Below are 18,758 nucleotides of genomic sequence, written 5' to 3' on the forward strand. Positions count from 1 at the left end.
TATGAAACATAATCCCTTCAGGAGAAATCCATACCTTAATGTGGAAGAAATTGGCCATGCAACTCCCATTAATGATAGGAAACAATTATCCAATTCCTGATGCATTAGGCCAGAGTTTTTAAAATTCATAATACTCTTGGAAGAATTCTGTGCCAAAAAATTAAGAATTCTGCAAATAATATTTTAAAAATCTGCAAGTTTTATTTGTCAAAACAACAATACATAATCCTGCCAGTTTCAATTATTTTGGTAATTTATTTCAAAATAGCTGTTAGCAAGTATGCCTGTAACAATACATATGCACACAAAAATTCTCCCACAAGTAGAAAATTGAAGAACCCCATAGATGACAGTCACTTCCTGTGTCTCTGACTCCCTACTCCTGTCCAGAGCCCATCCAGTGAGCTATACGCCCACAGCTGTTCCCTCAAACTCCCTCCTCTCTAGAGTTAAACTGCACGGACTCCCCTGCCCAGACACCTGGCCGCCTGCCCGGCAGGATCCAGAGGAATAAACAGCCATCCTGATGCTTAGTCCCAGATTTGCATAGAGAGAGTTTCCTGTGCCTCAGCACACGCTTGGACCTGAAGCTGCCAGGAATCCTCCTATGCCCTAGCTCTCACTATCACCCCCAGCACTGTCTTCTATCCGCATACTTGGTCCAGTGGCCTCCAGTGGTGGCTACCAGTAGTGAAGCCTATTTCTGGGAGGGGGAAAGACCATTCTGCGTGCATGTTAATTTCTGCAAAATTCTGCTTCGCACAGTGGTGCAGAATTCCCCCAAGAATATAATATTGACAAGGAGAAGCCAAACTCACCTCTGGATTATCTCTACTGAGAGAGGGGCCGTTATACCAGGTATAAAGTTAACCCTATAATTATTCTACTGTATGTTGAGTTGGTGTTTTAAAAAAAAAAAAAAAGCTCAGTGAATGATCCAGCCTTGTGCCTCCATTAATTATAGTACATTCAAGAGCCATAAATGCTATTCAAATTTTGCAAATTCTGTCACTGAGTCTCTGTCACGATATATTTGCACTTTGGTCTGAGTTCAATGGAACTAGATCATATCAGCAAAATTGCTCATGTGCTTAAGTGCTTTTCAGGAACGTCAGTGTTCTTAGTTAGCAACTTTTTTCTTGACAGCACCTGGCTTTATCATAGCCGGCTTTGAATTTCATTTAATACAAGACAAATAATCTGCTTGGCTCAACTTGGGCAGCCACTGGGCAACATCCCAGTTGAAAGGAAATTGAGGCAATATGACAAAAAGGGACAAATTGGGAAAAATGAATTGTGCTTGAAAAGTATTGTTAACATTTTCAGGAAGAGAAAGGGACTTTTACTATTTAAAAGACATTAACAATAAGTTATTCTACCTGTCTCAGCTGAAAGGACTATTTTGACAGACAATAACTAACATTTGTAGAGTTGAATAATGACAGAGAGATAGCTGTGCTCTGTCACTATTCAACACCCACGGCACTACATGTAGTATGTAGCCACACTGGACCCAGGAGCTGAGACACACGGTAGTTGAGGTAACATCTTTTTTTGGACCGTCTTTTGTAGGTGGAAAGTACAAGTGTCTTCTAAAGAAGAACTTTCTATTGATCAACAGCTTTACTGGACCAGCATGGGTTGGTGGTATAAGTTATTATCTCATCTATCTTTTCTCTACCGATAAATTACATGCCCTGTGTTCCTTAGCATGTTGCTTTCAGAACATACTCCGATAATGAGCTACTCTTGGCATGCCACAGTATACCGTACATCTTCACCACAGCACTTGGATCACTGACAATCCAAATGAACATACATTATTTCATTGCTACCTTTTTAAAAACCTCAGGACATAGAAAGACTGGGATAACAAGATAACCCTCATATTTAGTTTATAAAATCTGCCACTTTTCCTGTTAACCTAACTGAGAGGAAATGTGACAAGAAACATTCAAAAACATGTCTCCAGCAATTGGCTGCCAGACTGAAATTGCAAAACTGTTTCCACAAAGAGCACATAGGCAAAAGGTTAGAAAGCAATTAAGCAATTAATAGTGGAAGTCTAGGAAATAATTTCAAAGAAGGTATTCCAGTATGAGTAACTGAGGGTTATTTCAGTGGAGGGCCTGACAGCCAATCTCTGAGATTCTTCCTAATTTGTTCTAACAAACAGCCCTTCTCTCACTCACTCAATTCAGCCCACTGTAGTCAGAAATTACCTTGCTTATCTCTTTTTTAAGGGGTATTTTTTGGAAATCACATTACATGATGTCATGATAATGATTTGTTCTGTACCTGCTCAATGTCCATTGGTTGCTGAAACTTGAAACATAAATTAACAAAAGACTACCAAGTGCGCTTATTCTGGACTTCATAAGAAGGCACCAACCAATGAAACTCCTCCTGATTTCCTCGATTGTTGTATTTGCAGTTTCTATCACAATAAACTAATTATTTGTAAACATAATACATTCAATCTAACCAAATAAAAGGATCTCAGCCTATAAAATACATTGGGGTTACACCTTTGATTTTTCATTTTATTACAGGATGCTAGAATTATCAGAAAAAATAACTCTTTTTCATTGGAGTTTTGCATTACCCATTTATTTACATCATTGTCAATAATGTAGTAAACCATAAGCTAAAATGACTGAGACCTAATATTAATGCAGACTTTCAAGGACTCTTGTTAAAAGTAATTTTTATGGCACTTATTTTCTACTATCCACTCAAATGTTCTAGGCCACTCATAATAAAGCACTCTAAAGTAGAATGAAATAAAAAACCCTTACATCACAATGCTATAGCAGAAAACTTTGACAATTTAAACATCCCTTCCACAGGCCTTTGAGGTCAAGAAATAATGAATTCCAGAAAGCCACGATACAAAAAGCACAAGAGACAAAAGCACAAAAAGACATTTATGTTTCTTAAATATACATAAAAGAAAACAGAGACTTACCTTTCACAAGCTCGGACAGTCCACGCAGCAATTATCCATAATGAGATACTAAAAACCAACAGTACAGTTCCCGGACATATTGTCATTAAAGTCTTCATAACAAAACGCGTATTGAAGTTTATCTTATTTAGTGCTCCAATGCTCCTAGATGAGGCATCTGTGAAAAGTTTGCTATGCAAAAGCATAACTCTGGCAATAAGATATAGTCTTAAGAACATTGGTATAGATAAAATAATATCCACATCAGCTGTTGTTGTAGATGGAGCATAGGTAAAGGCAAGACGAGCTGTCCATGTGAACGTATAGTTCCCAGGTATGGGATGTATAGCACACACCAGTATTTCCAAGCAGATGAAGAAAATACGCTCGTAAGTCATGGCTATTCTCCAGTCATCTGCTCCATTGTCCACCATGAACAACTAAAACAATAAAATATAAGATCTACTTTAGTAAAGAGTTAACAGACCTCTTTTTATATATATTTTACACACACACACACACACACACGAGTAAATGGTCATCGGCAATATTACAGCTGACAATGTATTAAAATGCAAATATGTCAAAAAATTATTTGCTAACCCACTATTATGGAATCACAGGTATAACTACACAGCCAATACATAATTTTACTTAATCTACAAAGAACTTTTATATAAAATGGAAAATGATGTAAAAGGATGTTTATATACAACTGAAATTTACTCAAATTCTCACATCATCTATTTGTAATTTTGATTAAGACCTGTATATACTAATAGGTAAGTGCTTGCTTAAATTCTGCACACTGTGAACAGTCCCACTGAAATTGATGGGACTACTCATGATATGCAAAATTTAGAACGTACGGAAAGCTTTATCAGGACTGTGGCCTAAATTATGAATTTTAGGCCCCTTCACTTCAAAGGCTTGCTTATGCGCTTAATTGAAGCGCATGAGAAGCCTCAATGAGTTCAGTATGGCTAATCACATCCTGAAAGTTGCACATATTGTGTAAGTAAGCCTTTGATGATCTTTTGCACCTTAATGGTATATCAGATGCTTCACTATGTTTATCAACTACACTTGTCAAACCTTACCAACTAGAGCAATACCAAACCAAAACCAAAAATTCACTCAGAGTGAGAAAAATTGATAATTATAACCTGGAGTTAAAGTGTTTCACATGCAATAAACAACCTCATGGCATTTCATTTCTTTCGTGATCCTAACTGGCTAAGACATTTGACACACAGACTTCCCACTTATTTGAATTGGAGCTATACAAAGAAGGGTTGCAAAATCAGGTTCTATAAGCAGTTTTTCAGGAGGGAAATACATGACTCTAGCGTCTCATCCCCCCATGAGGCAGAGAAAGGAATGGCTGGTGCTACAAGTATAGTAGGAACCAAATTATTTACTGTATGGACAGTATGTAAAAGTCCTTTCCGTAACTGTAAGATGAGAATCCTTCTTAGCTAAGATAAAGTTTTTTTTTAAATAGATTATTAGGATTTTTTTAGCTAATTTTACAAACCACCATAAATTTCTAATAGGAAGCTGCAGGACAACTATGAACATGTGAATGGCACCCCTAAACAATGTACAATGCCTAGCAAACTCAGTTGCTTGAGCAATTTCATCTCTTCACAGATCAAGAGTTTAAATGGTCACCTGAACGTCATGTACTGTTACAGATTACATACATACTGAAATTCCTCCTAAGAATTCACTCAGCATGCAATTCAGAAAAGGCCACTTGCTCTTTGGGTTAAGACACTGCAAACTATAAATTATGCCATTACAATTCTGAGGGGCACACAATTAATTGCAAAAAAAAAAAAAAAAAAAAAACACAAGGAAGTCTGATAGTTGATTGAGCAGTCCATAACACTGAAATATTCATAAATCAAACATTCAAAGTTACAATACAGACAGAGCATACATCAATCTAATTATTGTTCAACAAGTGTACATGACAAATGGTAACAAATGCATCTCCTGAGTTATCAATTGGACTGCTTCCACTCCCATCTATAATCACACAGCCATGTCAACTACAACAATAATTTATATGAAAATCTAATAATAGGAAAAAATTAATGTCTTTATAGCTGTAAAAATCAGATTTAGTAGCTGAAAATAGGGTTGGGGGACACTTACCAGCCCACTCTATGTGGACAATCTATAAGTCTTCCACAAACCACCATGGCCCAAACAAGATTCAAATACCGATGCTTCAGAAAAAGGTTACTTAATGTTTCCATAGCATATTTATGCCGTTGCCTTCCATACAGAATCATGTCTCAAGGATCATATTGTGCACTGAGTTGAGTATGGACCTGGTGACTTTGATTAATGAATTTGACCAATATCTTTGCATTGCAGTTAAACAGGGGGTAATGTAATATACACAGAAATTGGCATTTTATTCCATATACATGTGATTACATATTCCATATATTACTTATGTTAAGTTGCATTTCCAGAACAACAGTATTTGAGTGTAAATATGTTCTGATCTTGATATTCAGAAGAGGAGTTGTTGTTGTGTGAGAACAGCTAACAGCACGAGCTAATACAGACCCACATTTCTGCTCTGAGTTATGTAAGTGTGGTGCTGATTAAGTACATCTTTAACTTACAAGTCCCTTTAAAATTAATGAATTATGCCTGATCAACAAGCAGAGAACACATTCCCGCTGTGGAGCAGAATCCTGAGGTCTATACAGAGGCATAACTCACATTCAAATCAGTGGGAATTTTGCCCCATGTGGATATTAAATTTGATTGCATACAGACTTCCGCATGGAACTAATAATTAAAAGAGTGCTTGTTCACTACAAACCTGTGGTACTGATCTTTTTAACACAAATTTCTATTTTCCTTTCATTTGCGCATTTCAAGATAACATAACAAATTTCCTTTATCTGCCTGTGAATTCATATTGAGACTTGAAAGGTGGATAAGGATCTGGTAGAATGGGAAAGTACAACATATCATACTGAAAGGTGAACTGTCAGGCTGGAGGGAGGTTATCGATGGAGTTCCTAGGAGATCAGTCGTGGGCCCATTCTTATTTAACATTTTAATGAATAACCTTGGCTTAAAAAGTACGTGTGTGCTAATAAAATGCACAGATGACACTAAGTTAGGAGGTACTGCCAATACAGAGAGGAACCAGATGACTTTAGCAACTGTAGTAAAAAAGAAATGGGATGAAACTTAATAGTGTAAGGCCATGCACTCAAGTACGAAGAACTTTTGCTACAATCTGGTTAACATACGAAGTTGAAGAAACAGGAGAGAACGACCTAAACGTATTGATTCATTACAGGATGACCGTGTGCTGCCAATGTGATGCAGCCATGAAAAAGGCTACTGCAATCACAGTATTCATCGGTTGAGGTACCTCCAGTACAGATAAGGAAGAGTGATTACCAATTTACAAAGTATTTGTGAGATTTCATCTGAAATAGTGTGTGCAATTCTGGTCTCCCATGTTCAAGAAGGAGTAGTTCAAACAGGAACAGGAGCTGAATAGGACTACTAGCATGATCTGAGAAATGGAAAACCTTCCTGATCTAGGCAACATCTACACTAGAAGCATCTATCTAGAGAAGTTACTGTCAGAAGAGATGTTCCAACAAAACTCTTGTCGACAGATCACATCTACATATAAAAGTAGACCAATCTTTTGATCTGCTCTGTCAACAAAATGGCCCCCTGTAGCACCTGTTGACAAACTGCATTTTGTGTGTAGATGCTCTGCGAACTCTCCAGTATAGATGTGGCCTATGAGAAGAGAGCTTGCTGCTGTCTATAAGTACATCAAAGGGATAAACATGTGTTAACTAACATGAGTTTAGTTAAGCACCACTGCTGACACTAGAACAAATGGACATAAATTGGGCACCAACAAACTTAATCTTGAAATTAGATCAAGGAGTAAGTTCTTGAACAGCCTCCCCAGGAGACCAGTGAGGGCAAAAAACCTAAGTGGCTTCAATACTAAGCTTTATAAATTTAGAAGGGAATGGCAGGATTAGATTGGTACAGTGGTAGTCCATGTATGACGATATAGTAATGAATATCCCCACTCGCCTTAGCAGGGACCCTAAACAGGGAAAGCCCTGAGTTACTATACACATTTCTTTCTCTGAAGCCTGACTGGTGGTCTTACTAACATAGTCAAAGACCAACTGATCACTATATTTGGAGTACAGAAAACATTTTCCTTCAGGTCAGATTGGCAGTGGTTTTTGCCTTCCTCTGCTACACTGGGCATGGGTCACTTCCTGGTATGAACTACAAGACATAATCTGTTCTCTGAAACTAAACATCTTTAAATCATAATTTGAGGGCTTTAGTAATTCTGCTAATGTGTGTGCATGGGGCCTATTCCATGAGTGGGTGAGTGACATTCTGCGAACTTTGATATATAGGAGGTCAGATCAGATGGTCACAGTGGTCCCTTCGAGACCTTATGTCTTCGAGTCTGAGTCTATATAAGCATTTCAAACTTGGCATGAAAAAGTTAATCCTATAAATTTACTTACTAAAACAGAAAAAAATCTTATTGACTGCAGGCAGCTAGGCAGGCTAAAAGCCTTCTCCCTGCCTTCCCCCCAGTGGTGCCACTGTCAGGTTAACAGCCATGCAGCTGGGGGAAGGCAGCGAAAAGCAGCCAGGAAACTGAACAGCCTTGGTGGGCTGTTCAGTTTCCTGGCTCTGCAAGGGGAGGGGAGCCAGGAGCCAGGCTCGTGCCTGGTACCCAGCTGCCCTGAGCTGCAAGGAACTGGGAAATGGACCAGCCATGAGCAGCATGGCACAGAAGTTAGGAAAATCTTTTTATTATGGTTAATTTCATATAAGGCCACTGTGAATCCAACACAAACTGCATGGCAAAACAAAAAGAAGTGAATCAAAACATAAACCAGAAATGGCACTGCACCTCAAAAATATTCCTCTTGTTTGTGTATTATTCTGACCTACACACACCATTAAGGACAAACTTTTCACTCTGGACCCACTAACTCGTAAGGGTATAACCATCTGTATGCAAAAATCACACCATTTATTCAAATTGGGCAATCAGACAAGCAAATTCATCATTTGTATGCATAAATGCCTAATTTGCTTGTAAAATGGTAAATTAAGGGAACAATTTGAAAATGTATCCCTTAATGTCATCATGAAAACATAATTTTCTGCATCTTACAGTTTATGTAAATTTGATGCTATTAGGCAAAATTACACAAAGTGAGTTTTCCATGAATGTGAACATTGTGCCACATGGATCAAAAAACGTTAGGCTGAGGCAAATAACGGTGCTGGGAGCACAAGTCCATTTAAGACAATACTATGTCACTTATCCAAATGATAACATCTTTTTAATTATATGCCAGGAGGAGACAAAACACTTGAGGGCTGATCAGTGATGGTCATTATGGATTAGATTTCCAAACATGGAGAGTGCCAAGGTCTACAAATAAATATGCACCCAGAGTTCTATTCTTAGTTGTTATGTGTTCACACATATTGCCAAATGTGCATGCAAATACCTAAACAGGTGTTTTAAATAAAATGTGCATCGTTACCTAACTTGTGCATACATTAAATACATAGTCCTGGGCTGTTTTGGAAATCTAGCCCAAATATTTTTGGCACATTTTGTAGAAGGAGGAAAGTTAATCAGATGTTCTGATCACTACACTTAAGATTTCATTTTGTCCACCCAAATTTCCCATGTTTTCAAATGGATACAACATTCTTCTCCACTTCCTCTCCTGAGCTGTTCTATAACATGGTTTTTCACTGTTCAGCGGTCAGGGCTAGTCTGCACTACAGATGTTGGTCAGCCTAAATTGTGCTACTTCAGTTATACGTGTTATGTAACTGATGTCAAAGCACTTTGGGTCAACTTAAAGGGCTGGCTATATCATGCTGTGACAACAGGAGATGCTCTCCTGCCAGCTTGCTTTACAATTCTCAGGGAGCTGATGTACAAAAGTTGATGGGAGAATGCTAAGCCATCAACTGAGTGGGTCTTCACCAGACCAACTGAATCAACCCTACTGCATCAATCACAACAGTGCTAATCTGTAGGTATAAACGTGACCACAGCTTTAGCGCCATCCTTTATGAAGACAAAGATGACTTTAATGGCTGGCTCTCTAGAGTCCCAAGAGGCCAGTACTGCAGCCAGCACTCACTGGGACCCAGGCAATCCCCCATCATGCCATCTTTCCTCTGAATATACTCAAGATAGGTGCAGACTCTGCAACAGTGGCTCTATGCAACCCAAGAATTCCTCCACACAAGGAGAACTGTCAAGATGCTGGATTTTTGCAGTAAATAAGATATGTTAGCAGTGCTGGAAGATACAATCTTTAAAAAAACTGCAGTTCAGTGGTGAGTTAAGTGATTCCTGTAAGTCTATAGAAATATCATGAGATCAAAGAATTTAGATGAGTTTATTATTCACAAAGAGGTGGGTTTTTTTCAGCCAAAAGCAAAAAGATTTAGTACAACCCATAATCTCCATTCTCCCAAAATAAAAAAAAGTAGATCATGAGCCAACTTATTGAGCACATTTTTTCTGGATTCTTGCAGGAATCATCAGTTTTAAGCATCCTCATATTTGTTGTCAATAGGGACTTATTTATCTAGATGAATTTTTCACATTTTCCAACCAAATCACAGATTCAAATATTAAATCCTTCACCTAGGGACACCATCTGGATTTGTGACACTCCTTGGACAAGTAAGTAAGTGACTGAATTAAGATCATCCACTAAATGATTTTTCATCAGTGGCAGCTTTACTACAAATAATTTCATTTAATAGTTAATCTAAGTATAATTTAAGGCAAATACAGGGCTTGTTTCTCACTCATGGGAATATACATTGTAGGGATAAGAAGCTCTTCTGGTTTCAGCCTTTGGAATGCTTCCACGAGGAGAGAGAATTGAGGGTTATTCTGCATTAACTGAGAGATCTAAGAGACATGGAAGGGCCATTCATGAAGATGTTCTTTGTCTCTGCTGAGTTGTGACTGCCCTTCAAAAGATGTCGTTGAGTAGAAGCAGAAACCACACAAGTTAACACAGCCACCAGCATAACTAGGGTTAGCTTTTCCCAGTCCAGCAAAGGCAGATTAAGCACAACTGCTCACTTTTCTGCAGTCTCTTCTCCCCTTCAGCAATGAGATCAGTACATTTCTAAAATGATTTCACTTCTTCTGTGTCAAATATGTTTATCTTTGTGTTTAAAAGGTCAGGAGAAGGGAAAGGCATTTATCCTTCTACGCAGTTACATATAAGTTACAAACCATGACATTGAATTTGATCTTAGCTGCAAAGCATTAATTCTCAACACAGCTGACGAAGGATGGGGAGAAGGGAAGCAAACATGGCTTTAAAGCAGCGTTTCTCAATGGGGCACAAGCAGCCTTCACAGTACACAGAGGTCTTCCAAGGGGTATATCAACTCAACTAGATATTTGCTTTGTTTTACAACAGGCTATATTAAAAACATTAGTAAGGTCAGTACAATCTAAAAGGTTATTCAGACAATGACTTGTTTCTACTGCTTCATATACACCTTACACTGAAATGTAAGCACAATATTTCTATTCCAACTTACATATTTGATAGTAAGATGGTAGAAAGTCAGTAAGTTTCCAGTAGTGGTCTCTCTGATATTTCTGCATGTTTTTTTAAGTGAGTAGTTTTTAAGAGAGGTGTAACTTAGTGGTATGCAAAACAAATCTGACTCCTGAAAAAAGGTACAGTAACCCGGAAAGATTGAATGGCATTTGTTTCAAGACCTCAGATAACCTTAGGACCATGTTTCTCAATACTTAAGGGTACACAAGAGAAGTCTGGAGGTACTCTTTTTTTTTTTTTTTAAAAAAAAGGGATACCTTATACAAAAGGTTGAGAAGCACTGCTTTGAACCATGTTTCCGCCTCCCTTGATGCCGGAAGTTAGCAAGGGCCAAAGCAGTCCCTATCTGAAGTGCAACAGTCTAATAGCTGCTTCATCTTCTACTAGAGTGTAATGGTTCCTCAGGAACTAATGAGGATAACTGGCGTTCAGCATATACTGCCTCCATCACACTCTGTCCCCTAGTTCCACCTCTGACCTGCTCAGAAACTCTCCTTTCACCATGGAGAGAGAGGCTCGCATAGAGCCACGCATACCAGTTTTGCAACACTGGGCAGTGGAATCTCCAAGGGAACTTCCTATTACCCAGAAAGGCAGTTTAAGTTCCTTTTAAGTTCCTTTGGCAGAGGGGTTGGCAACCAAAATAGCAAGAAGAGCCATTTTTTTTCATATTTGGTACAAAAATGTCAATAATTCACGAGCCACCATGCATGTGAATAGGAGCTGATCCTTAATAAATAACATAAGCCTTATTTTTTTGTAACCCTATTTTGAGAACAGTGCACACACCGGAAATTTCAAAGTAGTGGTGCTTTAATTAAAGGGAAGAAGATTCTTTCAAAGACGGGGTTTACGTTCGAAAGAGCAGCACCTTTACTTTCGAAAGAAGTGCTTTTGAAATTAGAATATGCAAATGAGGCACCAGATATGCAAATTTATACCTCATTTGCATTTCCAATTTACCTCACTTGCCTACCTCTTTTGAAAGAGGAATGCAAGTGTAGACGCACCCACAGTATCATATCCCACAATGCACTGCATATATTAAAGGGAGAGTTATCCAACACTTTGAGATCGTATGTTGTTTGCTATTGAGACATGAGTTGCTAATTGTTGTGCTTTTAGACATTCACGGCTCATCTACACGGGGGTCCTTTTCAACAGGACCCTGCCAGCATCGAAATCCCCCGATTTCAGCTGACAGAAATAAGGGGATTTCAATGTTGGCTGGGTCCTTTCGAAAAGGACCCCTGTGTAGACGAGCCATGGGCGAGAAAACCGCGAAACTTGAGGTGCTGAAATGAATATTGAGCACCTCATCAGTATTCTTCGCTTTGGCCATTAGCATGGCCATTTTGAAGTTTAATAATCAGGAGGGTTTTTTCTTTTAAACTTTGCAATTACAGCATTGGGCACCACAAAGAAGTGCTCAAAGAGCCACATGCAGCAAACCCATGCTTTGGCACATCTGGAGCGATACATAATGCAGGGAGATAATTACACACACTGAGGATTATAATAAAACCGTTCTAAAAACAAAGACCAAACGTCACCTTGTCTTGCAGACAGTACATCATCCTGTCTAATTTTGTCAGTACGTTAATTAGTACATTAGTAATGTCATGGGAATATTAGGTTTGATTCCATAACTCATGGGAAATGGAACCCCTACCCCCTCAAAATCAGAGCCCCTCTCTTCCCAAGGGCAACCTGGCTTCTCCCCTTTTGGGAACAATGGAATGAAGTGACCATTTTGAAAGTGAGCATCCTTGACAAACAAACAAACTAGACGTGCATGTGTACAGGAATGTGAAGGACAACAATTGTAAGAAAACGGAAGGGGAATGTTGAAATCAGGAACTAGAGGAAACTGGCCAATTTATTTGTGGTGCTTGCATTTGCCCCTCATGAAATAATGCAACCAGAACATACTGGTGAATCCAATCCTAAAGTTACAATAATGGGGAGGAAAAGTACTGTTGACACTAATATATTCAGCTCATTAGAAATACATGTAATATACATTTTTAGTTTCTTGTTTACATATTATTTGTTTTTTTAAATGTCCAAGGAAATTCCCAAGTAAAACCATGTTAATTTGGAGATAAGGGTGAAGAAACACCAATGATTTTAGTGTAAAAACATTACAGCGATATTATAACTATTTTAAAAATAAGTATAATAAATCCAAGAAATTCTAAAGATAACAATCAACTTAAAGGAAAGTCAAAGATGGTATATTATAAAAATATAAAATTAAAGCACCTTAACCCTGTCTTCTAGAAGCACCAAGGGGAAAAAGGAAACAGAAATCTGATTTATCTTTACCAGTTTTTAATCTACTCTGGAACTATACACGGAGTCATGCGCGAAGCACAACTGCATGATTATTGTACATGAAGATTACTTCATCCCGATCAAACTGGTTGGCAAGTTGGCACAAGGCTCCACTGACTCTAACAAATTATGAGAATTCAGAGTTGGGAATGGGTCACTTGATGACTACCTATTCTGGTCATTCCTTCGGGGCATTGTTGGAAGACAACTGAGACAGATGGACCTTTGATCTGACCCATTATGGCCATTCTTACGGCTCTCCACCCAGTCATCCATGAAAAGCAAAAGCACAGTAGCACCTTAGAGTCTGCTGGCCTCAGTATGGCTGAAGTGTAATGTGGGCAAACCAGGGACTATACAGGATCCTTATGTCCTTCTACTTCACTGTGCTGTTTCATACAGCAAGTTGCAATTTTGCCAGAAAGCAAGACTTTCAATAGCAGGATCAGATAAATGTGGAAGCAGAGGACACATGATGCATTCCTTTACATATTTAAAATAGTTTCATCCTGCACATTACCTGTAGGTTAATCCATCAACAAAATCATTACCAAACCCACATCTATCAAGCATTAAAAAGGAAATTCCAGCCCTCTATCAAACACCTTCTCAGCATCAAAGGCTATTGCCATTGCCCGGTTGTTGACATTTTTATTAATGTTCAGTATCAACAAAAAGTCTAATGTTCTTATTGGAATGCTTCACCTTTATCAATCTTATCTAGCTTACATACATTATCCCACGGAAAACAGGTTCTATTTATCCTCAAAGTCAGTAACTTTGCAACAAACCATACAATCACTGTTTAAAAATGAAATTGGACTCCGGTAAGAGCAACTAACCCAATCATTTGCCTTACCTTCAAAAGACAGATACAACTGAATTTACTGTTTCAGGAAATTTCCTTTACACAAACTCTATATTCAGCACACCAGCTGAGACTAGGAAAAAGCTCACTGTCTGGCAGCCCAGAAAAAAAAAAAAGTCATGTAGAGGTGAAATTTAAAATCACTTACTGTCTGCTATACAAAGTGTTTATCTGATTTCAGACTCCTAGGTGCATTGACTAACACATTTGACCTGAGGTTGAAAGTAATAATTGCTCAGTCTTTCCTGTTTCTTTGTAAATGCCACCAAACAACAGCAGAAAAAGAGTATTTTGGCAGTGCTAATTTTCTGCTCTGGCTCTACTCAGCCAGTACTACCAAACTGCCCTTGGGAAGGGGTCACATGTCTAATTATAAATGGCTACAAAATACAAACAGATAACCACGCATTTTCTTATCTGTCAACCAAATCTGAGACTCAGACCACCATCGTACAGAAATCCTACATTTAACTTTGCTGTTTCAAATCACCTCGGTGTTTGAGAGATCACAACAGAATGGTGATTTTGCATACACAACTCGACACAAGATGTAATTCAGTGCTATCTTGTGTTATTGCAGGCTAGACCCATGAAGAGGGGGCCATACAGTGCAGCACAAGCCCAGCAAGCTGATCAGGAGCACGACGTTTTGTAACAGTAGTGACCAAAGAGAAGGAGTTCTACCATACTGCCATTTGGATGCAGAACATTTCTTCTCCAGGAGCTATCCTTTGTGCACAACCCCACTGCTTTAGCTGCACTCTACTGTCAAGATTTTGAGTCAGATCAGCTCCTAGCACAGAAATACTGGCTGCAATGAAAACAGTATGCGCAGAGCAAAGAATCAGACTCTTAATGCGTTCTCATGAGTTTTGAAGAACCATGCCCCAAACTGACGGCTCTGTAAGCATAAAAAGGCAATATGAGTCCCATCAGTTTGTATACTTTCGTAAATACAAACGTTACCATGGAGAGAGGTTTGCAAGACACATCTCAGACGTGCATATTAAGCCCCATCTATGCAGCACTCCCCTTTCAAAAGGGGAATGCAATGAGTGAGATCGAAAATGCAAATGAAGCACGGATTTACATATCTCACGCCTCGTGCATATTCTGGCATGATTTTGCTTCCAGAAAAGCCTGTTCCAGAAGCGCAAACAGCCATGTAGAAGGGCTCCTTTGGAAAAAATACTGAAATGACTGCAAAAGAAGGGTTCTTTCAGAAATGGAGGTTTTTCCCCCAAAGAAACCCCACCTACATGCTGGCTTTGCTTCTCAAAAAGCCTCTTCCAAAAAAGCAATCATGCCAGAGTATGCAAATGATGAATGAGATATGTAAATCCATGCTTCACTGGCATTTTCCACCTCACTTATTTGCATTCCCCTTCCAGAAGGGGAGTGCCATGTAGACGTGACCTTAGCGTTTAATCTGGGATTTAAGATAACATGGATGATCTTCAAAAATACCCCTGAAGCGGTACCAGTGAATGCTGTTCAACGACTCACCATAAAATCTGCAAATGCAAATGGTGATTGTTATACCTATTTCACTAGGTGATGCAACGTTAGGTATTGTCCTGCCACACCTGAACACATGGCCTTTGGCCTAATTTATTTACAACCTGAGATGTTGGTTTTGCATGTGCAAAATTTGTGGGGACAATTTTAGAGAATGGGTCAAGGCAAGTTCTAATGACTACAATGTTACAAGGTGCCTCAACACCTGGCTGTAATCACACAATTGGCTGCTTGTTAACTAATTTACTCAAAAGTATAAAATTGTCTTCCTATCAGAGAGAAGCATTCATTATCTGAAGTACATTGATGTGTTTGATGAGATAGAAAAGTTGAAGCACTGGCCCACAATTCTAGTCAAATGTATCACACACATTGGTCAAGAATAGGTAAAGAAAGACTGCCTACGAGAGTCCTCCATGACAGGTACCACAACGTTGTGGAGACTTAAACAGATATTTATAAAAGCAATCAAATGGTTCAGGAAGGTTTTCAACACTATATTACTGGAATGTTTTGTACCAGTGACCTACCTAGGCCAGTAATAAAATATCATGGAATCTTTTGCACGGCAATGTTATTTTGTAGGGGATGCAGTGTTGGGCCATATGCCATGCATATCAGTTACGGTAAGTTATGCTGGACACTTGCGTCTCAACTATGGCACATTACACAAACATTCATGATAGTATCATCTTACTGTATGTCACAGTCCAGATATCATATTGCAGCCAAAGTAGTATTTGTATGACATGCCTCTCATTTCAGCGGCATGTATTTGGCTGAACACAGGAACGGGTGCCAGAAAATACTGAGTTCCAGTCAAGGCTCTCTCACTTATTCCTTCACTGGCCCTGGACAAGTCACTTAAACTCTTAGCATCTGTTTTCCCCACATTGCATTATCAGGCCTTGAATGATTATCTAACTTGTTTCCTTCTCTTTTCTTTTGAATTAAGTTTCTTTTTAAAATAAATATAAACAGGTGAGTCTACATTAGGAACTGACTGCAAGCTTAGGCACTACTTCAAAGTAGCCAGCAGAGAGTCTACACACATTTTCCCTTACTTCTAAGTTAACTTCGAAGTCCGTACTCCATTCTTGGGAACGGAGCAGTGCCCTACTTTGAAGTTTAGCTTCAAAGTAGGGTGTGAGTAGATGCTCAATGAAGTAAGCAACTTCCAAGTTATTTTTGTAGTGTAGACACGACCAATATGTTTTATTGAGGCTCCAGTTGGACACTGATCAATGACAACTATTACAGGGACTATTCTAGTGAAGAGTAGAAGAGAAATGTGTCATATATTCAACTGTAATATTAAAATGGTATATGCATGATAGACACATAGTTTAATTTTTAAATTATCTGTACCATCAGTTGCAAAAGTCTAGTTCAAAATAAATTGATGCTAAGTAACAGCAAGTCCTTTATGTTTTTGTATTCTCTTTATGGTATACTATGGAAGCTTCCATGAACAGCTCTGTAAGTGTTCCCGAACACTAAACAACATCACTGCTATTCCAGTTTGGGCCCTCTCGCAAACTATACAACTATAGAACTATATACAACAACTTCTACAACTATAGAAGTCAAATCCAATTCAAAGGCTAGAACACTACAGTTTAGTAGATCAGATACATACATCTCATAAATTAAATCACAGAAACATAGTTCACATTTGTTGGGCCTGACTCTACTTCACAAACTTCACTTAAGACGGAGGAAAAGACAAAAAGCTGCAGTGAAGGTAATGACAGTAAAATCAGTCCTATTGTCTATACCTACTGGGTGAACAGGATAAATGCATATCCTAAGAAAATAAAAAGTAACTTATGGACCAGATCATCAGCTGATATAAGTACCCATAGCTCCACTGACTGCAACTGAGCTTGAAGAATTCACACAAGTTGAGGATCTCACCCTCAATTTCCAAACTGCTTTGTTTCCAGCTAGTGTGATAATATTCTTGTCAGTTGCTCATACTGTGGTTAAGTAGTAAGTACGGTATCTTGCACATCATTACCATGACAGCCACAAGTGAAAGAAGCTCACAATGGTGCATTTGGGTGGACTAGGCTAGATGTTGAGATGTTTTTCTGTCTGATAAACAAAACTATTACAAATAAGCATCCTTGAATACAAACGTAGTAGACCTCAGAGGCTCTCATTCAATCAGTGTTAGCTGGAAACCTAGACCAGGTTATTCTCTTCCCTTCCACTTCAGCCCCCCACCCCCTTTTTTATATATATCTTGCAATTACAATGGTCTGATTTTCAGAGGTGTCAAGAACCTACAATTGCTATGAACTCAACATGAGAAATGGGTGCTGTGAATTCTCCAGGAGTCCCACTGGCACAGATGTTCTGGAGGTAGCATTAGGACATTCATGCTCCACCTTAGCCAATACCACCAATCTCAAATGTCACACTTGTCAACTTCAGACTTCTTGTGAAACAGCGATTATGAATATGTTATACCACTGCAATCTCCCCCTGTAGGATTTTTGTGAGAGTGCAAAATAGTTAACAGAGGCCTTCTGTTCTAATTTCTCATGCACTGCTATGAAAAATTTCTGTGTATAAATTATAACTTCCAACCTAAAAATCATGTACATGGAGGTGGAGTAGAACAGTATGTTCTCTCTCTTGGAAGAGCCCTTAATCATCTCTCTATATATTTTAGAGTGCACCTGTCTGTCTGTGCGACATTTGTTCAAGAACTCGAACTATAAGAGTGACGCTTCCTCTCACTCTAACTTAAACCAATGGTAGGGTTTAGTTGAGAAAATGAGAAATGCTGGGAAGGAGCTGTTTTCCAGAACACGGAGAGGGAAGGGACAGAGGGAGGTGAAAGGGAGGGGCACAGACAGGCAGGATGTGATACAAAGAGCGGTCACTGGGGGCAGATGCAGCATCAAGACAGAGGCCAACAGGGCTGGGGCTCCGCCATCTTGCCTGCCAGAAAGACTGGGTAGCTCCCCCTGCCCCTCACATGGAACACCTACAGGCTGCAGAAGGAGACAGTCCCCAGAGTCTGTCTCCCCCAAAAAGCCCAGAGACCATGTTAGCAGGTAGAATGGGCATGTCATCCCACCGAAGCCTGACCCCGCCAGACAATCAGCAGGCTGCAAGGGGGAACCCCCAGAGCCTGGCTCCCCTCCAGGCTGCCTGCAGACTACAGGAAGCAGTCACCGAGAGCGTGGCCAGCCCATGGAGTGCCCCACCAAACAAGTTATAGGACAGCAGGGCCACTGAAGGCTGGAGATAGCCCCAAAAGTGCCACCTCCCTCAGACCAGTGCAGGGCTGTGTGTGTGGTGGGGCAGCTAGAGGTTCGGGTCAGCCCACGGAGTGCTGCTCCGCCCACACAACAGGCTGCAGGATGGGGCAGCCACTACCCCAAGCAAAGATCCCCTGGAGCAG

At 39.4% G+C, this 18,758-nt stretch overlaps 1 protein-coding gene across 3 annotated transcripts in view; it reads right to left on the bottom strand.

The window, feature by feature from the left end:
- KCNN2 (potassium calcium-activated channel subfamily N member 2) overlaps positions 1-18,758 on the bottom strand; it is a 111,173-nt gene that overhangs the window by 81,079 nt on the left and 11,336 nt on the right. For all 3 annotated transcript variants that reach the window (XM_074995211.1, XM_074995212.1, XM_074995213.1), the window contains exon 4: positions 2,969-3,387. In XM_074995211.1, the coding sequence (XP_074851312.1) occupies positions 2,969-3,387 (419 nt within the window). The remainder of the gene's footprint in view (positions 1-2,968; positions 3,388-18,758) is intronic.

This window comes from Carettochelys insculpta, chromosome 5 (genome assembly GCF_033958435.1).
Source record: "Carettochelys insculpta isolate YL-2023 chromosome 5, ASM3395843v1, whole genome shotgun sequence".
In the NCBI taxonomy this organism is placed as follows: domain Eukaryota; kingdom Metazoa; phylum Chordata; order Testudines; family Carettochelyidae; genus Carettochelys; species Carettochelys insculpta.